This window comes from Camellia sinensis, chromosome 4 (assembly GCF_055761805.1).
Source record: "Camellia sinensis isolate YWXY chromosome 4, ASM5576180v1, whole genome shotgun sequence".
Classification (NCBI taxonomy): Eukaryota; Viridiplantae; Streptophyta; class Magnoliopsida; order Ericales; family Theaceae; genus Camellia; species Camellia sinensis.
The window spans coordinates 169415875-169427005 of NC_138964.1; the positions used below are offsets into that span (position 1 = coordinate 169415875).

The 11131-nt window shown below is 36.6% G+C and overlaps 1 protein-coding gene across 1 annotated transcript; it reads left to right on the top strand.

The window, feature by feature from the left end:
- Nucleotides 1-228: 228 nt before the first annotated feature.
- On the top strand, nt 229-7766 carry LOC114298637 (transcription initiation factor TFIID subunit). Its single transcript, XM_028243249.2, has 6 exons — nt 229-580; nt 687-793; nt 5136-5953; nt 6510-6642; nt 6954-7285; nt 7372-7766. The coding sequence occupies exons 1-6, from the start codon at nt 283-285 to the stop codon at nt 7490-7492; spliced, it is 1809 nt and encodes a 602-aa protein (XP_028099050.1). The 5' UTR covers nt 229-282; the 3' UTR covers nt 7493-7766.
- Nucleotides 7767-11131: the final 3365 nt, after the last annotated feature.

Consider the following 11131-nt stretch of genomic DNA (forward strand, 5'->3'; position numbering starts at 1 on the left):
ACTATTATAATCACTTAAAAAAAAATTCAACCATACCAAAGATCACTCTAAGATGGGTCCGGATTATTGTACACCACCATAGATCCACACATTACATCCAATTAAAGAGTTCCACGTCAGAAGGCCAAGGCCATCAGGTTTTGCTGGCATAATTTTCTAACACGTGGCGCAAAATAACACGGTTTCTACGTTTCATCCCATGGTCTCTTCCACACCAAATCTACAGTCCCCATTTTTGGAACAACATCATCATCAGTGCCCCTATTCTGTGTAGTTTGTAGAATGGCGTTGCTGGGGAACGACGGCCGAGGCTACGAGCTGGCTCGGAAGCTGGAAAGCCACGGAGTCTGGCGGTCTTGGCTCGGCGACTCACTCTACGCCAACTTCGCCCACTTCCTCTCCTCGCCCTCTTCATGGGAGGCCTTCATGAGAGCTGACGATTCCAAATCTAGGGCTCAGATCCAACTCCAACTCCGAGCTCGTGCTCTCCTCTTTGACAAAGCCTCTGTCTCTCTCTTCCGCCACTCTTCTTCTTCTTCTTTGTCTTCTTCAGCCGTGATTTCGAAGCTCAATCCAAACTGTGCGTCGTCCCTGAATCAATTTCCTCTCCTTTTTCCCTAAATTTCAATGTAGACAATCAATTTTCTGATTTTTGTTTTTCCTGTGAAATCGATGCGATTCCTCAGATTTGCAGTTGCATGGCGATGATCTTTACTTCACTTTCGAAGATTGTGCGCTTGATGGATCGCAACAGCGAGACGGTGTTGTTGCTGCTAAGACGGCGCCTTCAAAGGTTTGATCGTCTAGTTGCATTAATTTGTTTCTTCGTTGACATTTTGTGTTTAGTTCAACTTGATTCAGGCATCTCTAGGGTTTTTAGCATATCACTAATGCTATGAAAGGGTTTTTGTGGGTAATTTTGTTTGGGAACTTCAAATTGAGGAATTATCTACATTAATGCCAATCACTCTTTCGTTTTGAGTTTTCAATTTTTAGTGAACCTTTTTAATATGTTTGTCAATTTTTTTTTTATAATTTTTTTAGGGCAAATTACATATACATCCCTCCAGGTTTGACAAAATTACAGATACCCCTGAGGTTTCGGAAATTACATCCCGCCCCTGAGGTTTGTATTTTCATAACAATTTACCCCCTGAGGTTTATATTTTATAACAAATTATCCCCTAATTTCTTATGCAAATATAGCATTCAGGGGGGAATTCGTAATTTCTCAAACCTCAGGGGTATCTGTAATTTTGTCAAACCTGGAGGGGTGTATATGTAATTTGCCCATTTTTTTATGCATACTCAGAAAGTAAAATATTTGCAAAACGATCGTTAAAAAATTTAATAAATAAAGAAACGAAAACACACTGAATTTTGTATTTCTAGGTATTTAGTTAATTTTTAAATTTTGTACTTTACATTAAGTGGATTTAAAATTGGACCTCAAATAAAATTTCATTAAAAAAAAAAAAAAATACATATTGAAAACTCAAAAGCTGTTTTGTAAATTTCAAAACCAAACAGAGTGAGTGAATGGTGTGTTGTATCTTTCTAGTGTCCTGTCCTTCCCTGTTTTTACCTCCTCCACACGCTAATTTTCATCACTATCACCCAAATTGGTGGCCTTTAGTACTATGTTTCCTTTATCCTCATCCTGCATCTGGTCTCCCGCCATATTCCCAGGCACGATTTATGTAGAGTGTGCCATGCAAAACACTTGCGCCTTGTTTGTTTGGGAATGTGGGAAGTGATTTGGAAAAGAGAAAGGGAAAGGGAAATGGAAAGGAAAGGAAAATGAAAAATGTAAGCGAAATGTGAATAAAATATATTTTTATCTTACCTAATTTCACACACATTTTTCTTTTCCCTTTTCAAATTCCTCCCCAAATCCTTAACCAAACATAGGCTTAAGCTAGGGACTTTGGTTGTACCTTGCAATGCATAATTTCAACGAATTTAGGAAAACAACCTTCCTTCTCCTTGGCCTATCTGAAAGAGAATCCAATTCTTCTTGGTCGTGAATGTTTGAACTAGTTGTTCGTTGTTCAAGAATTATCGTTAGAAAGTTCATACCATTTGTTTGAAATACATTTTGGTAGTTCAGTCTAATGAAACCAAACCAAACCAAACCAAGACTTGTGTTCCAATCAATTGCGCTTGGCTACGTGAATATTTTTTTCTCCCATCTTGCTCTATCAAGGGCGATATGCTTAGTTACATTAATAAATTCATATCTTATTTTACTACAATATCCTATGTCAATTTAGGTCTCCCCCTCTCCCTAGAGTTTCTATTAACTGTGATCATTTTTTTTTTAAAAAATTTTTTTAGGATAAATTCTATTAATTGCGATCTTATTGCTCTTTCTCACTGTAGTCTACCAGTTTTTGTTGAACATGACCAAACCATCTTAATCTATTCTCTGTCAATTAAATCTGCATTTGGTGTTACTTCTATTACCATTTCACAAATGTATTCATTTCTAATTCTCTTTTTTCCAGTCTCACACCTCATTCCCTCAACATGCTCATCTTATGTACCCTCATTTTACTTATGTGTTGTTTCTTCATTGTTCATCATTCTGTGCTGTAAAGTATTGTTGGCCTTATAATTGTTATATAAAATTTTTCTATTTTAATTTTGTTGGCATATGTCAATCACCTAATATGTTAGACGCACACATCGACTTTAGCCAAGCTACTTTAATTTTATGGGCCAAATCATCAACTACCTCTTCATCCTTATTAATAATCAAACATAGGTAATGAAATTGTCCACTCTTCGGTATCTTTTGATTTTTGGTCTTCACTTATCCACTAAAACTTTTAGACTCAAGAACTTCTTTCCACATTACTACTTTAGTGTTGATTAATCTTTCTCTTTTATCCACTACAATATATTTTTCAAAACGACTATAATTGTGAGTATAAGGAGTAACGCAAGATTGAAACTTATTTAAATAGAAGCATTTGAAGGCTTATCAAAGGAACAAAATAGAAAAGAAGAAAAGGAAATATATGAACACATGCAGATATTGGCAGCTAAGAAAAAACTTTTGACCATGCTCAAAGCATAGCTAAAAATTCTTAAGAAACAAAAACTTAAATAGTATTTATGAATTTGATAATCCCCTTCTTCCAATTAAATTTTGGAAGATAGATATCCGATTTGAGACTTTTAGCTTGTAGGTGGTTCAAAAGCTTTGGGCATTGCTTTTCCAAGAAGTTATTGTGTGAAATGTATACCATCCTTGTTACGTGGTGAGTCCTGCGGGTGCCACATCATCGCTATCTCAGCATGACTGTCTCGACTTGGTAATCCTTCCAAAGCACCACTCTGTTTTCGAGCAAACTAATTGAGCTTGTATATCTAGTCTGAGTGGGGTTGGTCGGCTCTCTAGTGCGTTCGGTGCTCTAGCAAGCCCAAGCACTCAGTGAATGAGTCAAAATATGAAGAGTGTAAGGTATAGACCGAGGCAAGCTCATCTACTCAACCATAGTCCACTCAACAACAAGCACCGTGGCTTGGCACCCTTGAGTCCCAATTTGCCCAAATGAGCCCTTGTTCGACCATGGACCATCATATCTCATTTCCATAGGGTATGCCAAAGCGACCAGGAGCATCGCTCGACCAACATGCAACTCCTTAATTGATCTTAGAGATAGAGGGACGTTGATCCAATACCTGACACGATGAGAGATATCGTAGCTACCATCTATGTAACTACGTTATGCCATGATACACCCTCCGAAGTGTAATACCTAACTTGGCTGCACTCATGATACAACCTCTAAGGTCTGAATCATGTGAAGATAGGCCTGATACCTCTACTCTGTCCAGCCAAGGAGAGCCAGGCACCTGTCCATTAGTGAGCTTGTTGGTTAAGAAAACTATGCGGAAGAGTATAAATTTTAAAATTCTGATCTTAACTCATGCTAATAATGTTCTAGATGGCGAATAGGTAGAATTGTACCTTTGTAGCTCTTGTTGCAAGCCAAACTATGAAATAATGATCAAGATTTGTTTAGATGTTGATTGTTTGTAATTCCTTGCTTTGAATATTGATGATGATCTTCAAGAACACTTGAACCTTGATTAATTCTTGATGAAATTAATGAATTTGATGAATTCTTAAATTTCTTGTGTGCCTAGAAGTCTTTAATCCAATGTCTTGACAAGCTGTGGGATTCTATATTCTCTCTCTACTTTTAAAATATAGTAATAGAAAACAAAAGAGTGAAATTATTTTTCCTTGGCTGGCCATATTTGCCTTTATATAGGCACTAGGACTTTTTTCTATGTTGGCTTGGATCAGAACTTCTAAGGCCTCTCTAAAGCCTGGCTCTAATTAGACTCTTCACCTAATCTCATAAGGATAAGAGTTATATATAATCGGAATTGCACTATAGCCCTCAAAGAGTTGATTATTACAATTGGTAAAAACCTGGTTTACCAATTCTTCTTGTTGAGCTTGAAGTAACTAGCAAGAGGTGTGCTTATAGGTTTAGCATCTTTCATATTAAACATTTCAAGCATCCATTCAATATACTTCACTTGTGACAACTGCTTAGCTTTCCTGTCACAAATTATTTATATTCCTAATAGTTTACGTGCATCTCCTAACTCTTACATGTCAAGTGTCTTGGATAATTCCTCTTTCAGCTTGTTAATCATCTTCACATCATGTCCTGCTATTAAATATCATCAACATAGAGTAGAAGGATTATGAAGTTAAATAAAATTCATATTGAGAAAATCACTTGATATGATGACTAAAGTTGTCCCTAAAGAGAAGTTTTTGTTCTGCACAAAGTGGCTGGTATGAGCTTCAATTACAATGTTACGTGGTGGATTTTCTCTCTATGGACTAGAGGGGGTGATTGTCGTGGGTCCATCTCAGAATAGTACTAATTGCATTGGATAGAGAGTACAGCAATTTGTCGGATAATAGCTTTGGAAAGATGTGTATGATGACTTCTTTCGAAAACTATTATCTGGCCATTATGCAATGTAATTATTACTGATATGTGCTGGAACCACATGTAGTGCATATTAAAATGATATGTTTTCAATTTCACACTTCTGTTATGGTTGAGTCATTTTACTCATGTTGTTAACAAATTTTGCAGCTCCAATCTAAAGCCATTAGTATTGGATCAAGATATGGTGAAAAAGATATGGACAACATGGCCCAGAGATTCAGGCATGAAGAATTGCCAGAAACATGGTATACTCAGTTTTTTGAGAAGTATAAAGCTACCAAACCATATAGGTTGTCATTTGGGGATCGGGAAACAGACAAGCGTACACCTGAGCTGATGTCTACTTATCTTAGAATCCTCGAGAAGCATAAGAGAAGACGAATAGCATTTAAGGATGATGAAACTAATGGTTTTGGCAATCCCATGTCAGAAAATGGATCAAACATGCTCCGAAATTCGGTTTTAAATGACAATGATGCAATTGATGATGATACATATTTTTTCCCTGAAACGATGTTTCCATTTAATTGTGTCCCCGATAGTGCTCTTCCTCACATAAACCGAGTGGAAGAAAACCACAAAGTGGATTTTAATGGTGTTCTTGATATGCTGCCTCAAATTATGACCAGGAACCCTATTATGATTGAGAGGCTTGGTATTAGACCAGAATACCTGAGCATGGAACAAGGAGGGAATCAATGTCGTGGAAAAAATGGATCTAATGGAAACAGGAAACTTCTCAGTCAAGAGCAAGCGTCAGAGATGTCTAGAAAAGTGATAGCTCGTGTGCTAACAAATGTGGGGTTTGAAGCTTCTTCAGAAGTCCCAATGGAAGTCTTGTCTCAGTTGCTGAGTTGTCATATTGGTAAGCTAGGTCGTATCTTGAAAGTCCTTTCTGATAGTTACAGAAAACAGTGCTCAGCCATTGAACTACTCAAGATGTTCCTTCAAACAGCGGGGTATAGGTGAGTGAAGCTGTTTTTATGTTATAAGCTTGAATTTGATTGGTTTTTTTATTTACATTTGTTTAGTAGACTATTGGCTTTGAAATTCTGATAAGGTAGAAATGAACTCTGAAGTAGGATATTGGCCGAAAAAAATTATTTCTGCAGTATATATGGGAAGCAATTAGTTTGAATTCAGCTTGGGTTGACCTTGAATTCTGTTCTAGGCAGGCTTGGTCTAGTTTAAATTTGATCAAATCTAGTATCAAATAGTGAACTGTGTTACTTTATTTAGATATATATGATTTTTGTCTATGGAAAATTGGAATCAATGTTGTGCTATTTTAGGTATGTTATGCATGTTTGGCATCTTTATGTGCATGATAATGTGCTCACATGTATCGTTTGTTTTGTAACTCTTTCTATGTTTACTTCATTAGTCTCTCTCCTTAAGTTTTGATTCATGAACTGTCATTTCTTGAAAGTTGTTATATATCTGGCTTCTCTCTCTCTCTCATCACAATTATCTAACTATTTTCCCCTTCTATCATTACGTATTGTCCCCTTCCATCATTAGTAATCTTGGGGCTTTAGCAGAGCTCGTGAAGGATAGTACGAGGAATTCTGTGCAACAAACTCATCAACAAATGCAGGTTATCCAGTCACAGATGCAGTCACAGCAGCAGGCACCCCTTCGACAACCCCAGCAAGTATGTCTAGCTACTTTTCTTGCCTTTCTATTGGGATGCGCTCTGCTTCTGGTTCTATAGTGCATGTAGTTGTTTGTGTGGTGGTGAGAATCGTGTGATTCACGATTTGATTCTTACTGTTTGATGCGATTTCCCACCAAAATGTTCTGAATCATGCTGTTGAATGAAAAATTGAGTGAAATTGATGTAGTTTGCATTTACAGTTTATAATATTCCTGATTTTTACTAGGGTTTTGAAATTTGTTGCTTTTAATTTGGAAGATAGCAGTATGATGATGAAAATGATTGCTCTGGTGGTGGTGACTCTACAGATACCAAGACAAATGCGTCCACAGATGCAGCAGATGGTTCATCCCCAAAATCTGGCTTTTCAGCAACAGCAACAGTGGGAAAGAATACGACAACGGCAACCATCAACACCTCGCCCTGGCATGGATAACATAAAACCCCTGGTGGAAGTCAAGCTTGAAAACCCGGCTGAATTTCCAATTGATAGTAATGCCTTAACTGCAATCAATGCCAGACATCATCCCCAACTGCAGTTCCGCCAACAGCAAATTGCTGCAATGTCAAATTTCCATCCTCAATCCAGCAATCAATTTAGGCAATTGGCTTCCCTTCAAATTCCTCAAGTCCAGACACCGTAAGGCCTACTTGCTTGTTATAATGGATTTTAAATTAGTTGATGGAATTCTGAGAAAATTTTGTGGTTTTGATTGATTGATGCAGGAGCATGGGCACTGTTAGGGCTCCACCGGTGAAGGTTGAAGGTTTTCAGGAACTGATGGGAGGGGATGCTACGCTTAAGCATGATTCAGAGGAAAATAAATTAACCTCTCCTCCAAAGTAAATAATACAAAATATAGCTAGGGGGATAATGATTTATGAGTTAAACTACACAAATATTCCCAGCTCCATAGCCTTGGGTACTAATGCACTTTTGTTTTTAATTTTCCGACATCTTTGTTGTAGAAATTATCTTCTTCTCCTGTATATTTTATAGTTTAAATTTATGTATATAAAGCTTGAAGGATGGGATGAAACTTTCCATGGAGGAGATTGAAGTTATTATGCCAACATTTTGTCATAAATATACATCAGGTTGGCTGAACCTTTTCGTTGTAGTTGTCTTCTCTTGTATATGTCCTAGTTTAAGTTTAATGTTTAGTGTTAAATGGTGAAAGGTTTTCTTGGGGAATAATAACAATGTCTTGCATAACAGTTCATATTACACAACTTGGCTGTTCAAAACAGCCAAAAAAAAGAAAGAAAGTTAGGATCACTTAAAATACTTCTACAATGTGGTTCTTGTTTTGTTTTGTGCCCTCTTTAGTTTGAGGGGAGAACACTATGGATCTATAGTTTTGGCCGGAGAGGGAAAATGGAGGGAAGGTTAAAATCTGGCAAATTAAAGCATCTCTAGTGATTTGCTATTGGAGCTATTATTCCAAAATATTTAATATTGTCAAAATTTGGCTAGAGTTACAGTTTGCTCCTCTCTAGTGGCCTGCCATTCCCTAGTCAAATTATAGTAATGTTAAATGTTGTGTCAAATTTGACACAACATCTTGACATTGCCAAATCTGTCATACCATCCAACCACTTCACAGAGGGCTGTAAGGTGTAAGAGAGTTGTAATAGAAGATGTGTATTACATATTCAATAATTATAAAAAAAAATTATTATTATTTCAAACTAAATAAAGTTCATCACATTTATTAAAGTGATTTTTTCACTACCCTTAAATAATATAAGGGAAGGGAAATCTTGAAATTACAACCGTGAGGATCCCAATCCTCTTATGAGAGGGCGCGGATCTTTTTTATTATTTAAAACTCAACCTTCATGCTGGTGGCATCTACACTAATTATTTATTTATTTATTTATTTATTTTTCTGGAGATACTCAACAAAATTGTTCATGTACTGATCCCTGATCATGCAGGACCTTGTCGCCAAATACACCACTCATCTCTCGAATCAAGATCCTTTTCTTCGTCTCTCTTTTTAACTCTCTTTGCTAGCTTATTAGACTCACTTTTTAGGTTTAATTTCAATGATTCAAATTGTTCACATTTTAAAATTTGTTGAGTATATCATACCTGTAAAAAATCAAGTTGATCGAATATCTATAAAAAATCAAGTTGATTGGATATCCGAACACATGCTTTCTGATATCCGATTAACTTGATTTTTAACAGGTATAATATACTCAACAAATTTTAAAATATGAACGGTTCGAATCATCAAAATTGGATCCAAACATGGGCCCAATAGGCTAGCAAAGAGGGAGTTAAGGAGAGAGATGAAGGAGAAGATCTTGATTCCTGATCTCTCTGGCTTTCTACAATAACCAATCTGATTGAGTCAGCCACTGATTTCCTTCAACTGGTCCTGTGCTAAGGCCATTGAAGTTTGTGCCTTGAACCTTAAAAAATTAGTCTAAAATAAGACCTTCAAATTTAGAGAAGTATTATTGTGACAACCCAACTCTAGTTTATGCTAATTAATCTTAATTATGCTTATAATTATGCTTATAATTATGAGGTTAATACGATTTTGAGTGCTAATTATATGATTATGGGTGTTTGTGAATTTATATCTATTCACCGTAAGAAAATCTGTTTGACTTTCCGTCATAAAATTTAAATTGAAGGCCGTAAAGGTGACAGAAACCGAAATTTATTGTGTTTTTGCATTCAACATGATTTTTAGAGTCTATGGTGAAATTTAATTGATAACTGTTTCGGATCAAAACAATTAGATTAAATTGATTAAATTAAGTACAATTAATTAACCTTAATTAAGATGGATTAGTTTAAACTAACCACTTAGTATATATAAGGGCCAAACACACTTAAGCTCATATTATGAGCTCAAAATCTAAAGTTACCCTCTAGAAAGAGAGAGTGAGAGACGACTCTAGAGAGAGAGAGAGAGAGTGAAGCAAAATTTGAGAGTTGGGCAAGGAGCTTGAAGATTGAAAAAGAAAACTCAAGAACTAGTTAGGAATTGGAAGATTAGAGCTCCTAGGTAAGTAATGAACTCAAATTTTTGAGTTTAAGTCCATAATTACATGAATTCTAGCATGATAAATAATTAGAACAAGAATTGAGTTGATTGTAATGAATTTGAAGTTGATATGTACATGCATGTGAGAATTATCCACAAATTTGCATGTTTGTCTATGGAGCATGTTAATCATGTTGTATTGAAGGTTGTTTGACACATGCATGTAAGAATCTCCATATGTTGAAGCTCGATTTCAAGCCTTGAAGTTTGTCCATGCAAGATACAACCATGAATTGTGTATATATAAAGTTTATGGTTTGAAATTTGTTAAACCCATAGAATTTTGAATTATGGTTGAAGGTTCTCTTCAAATATATGTTTTTGGGAGTATTCTTGCATAATTGAGTGAGTTATACTCGAATTGGACCCTTGGAATTGAGTTTTGAGCTTCAAACAGAGTTCTGGAAAATCCAGAATTCGACTTGTCTGCTCGAGCGAGGAAAGCGTTGCTCGAGCGTGAAAGTCAGGCTCCCAGAAGTTTTACAGAAATTTGCACGGTGGCTCGAGAGCCAAACTCTGCGCTCGAGCGAACCCTGTTTTGCAAGACTCCCCGTTCGAGTATCAGAAATCTTGCTCAAGCATGAAATTCATGTAACCAGTACTTTTATAGAGTTTTGCAGTCTGCTCGAGCGACCAAAGCTGTGCTCGAGCGGAGAGCCCTGTTTCAAAAATTTTGAAAAGTCATTTTATGATTCGTTTTTCGTTCTCTTTTATTTCTAAACACTCTTAAGCATGCATTGGACATTCTAAATGAATTAAAGGACACGAAAGAAGCCTAAGAGCATTAAGCAAATTAAAGAATGGATTGAATGGTATTATGACCCGATATGTTATGAATTATGTAGGGTCGAGTGCAAGGACGAATCAAGCACCGGAATGTGGTGAGTAATATCTTAGCGAGGATGTTTTCGTATACGCATTATTTTCTAAACAATGCATATGTGGTAAGGTCCTAAACCTTAAAAGTGATAATATGAACGAGCGTTCCAACCACTCAATTTGGAATGAGATATACAAAGCTATTAATGTATAAGTATGAAATGGGCCTAAGGCCGTTTGGTATATTCGATGAGAATGTGAAATGGGCCTAAGGCTGTTCAGTATATTCAATGGGAATGCGAATTGGGCCTAAGGCCGTTCTGTATGATTATTAAATGGGCCGAAGGCCGCTTGGGATAAGGAAAAGATATGGACCTAAGGTCGTTCTGGATATAAGAATGAATATGATCATAGACTAGATGTATGCACACAATGAATGTGTGTAAGTATTGGACCTAAGTTCGTTCTGTGAGTATTGGACCTAAGGTCGTTTAGTGTGTAATGGACCCAAGGTCGTTCAATACGTAAGTTGGACCCGAGGCCATTTCGCCTGTGATGGACCCGAGGTCGTTCTGTATGTTACATGGATCCAAGGTCGT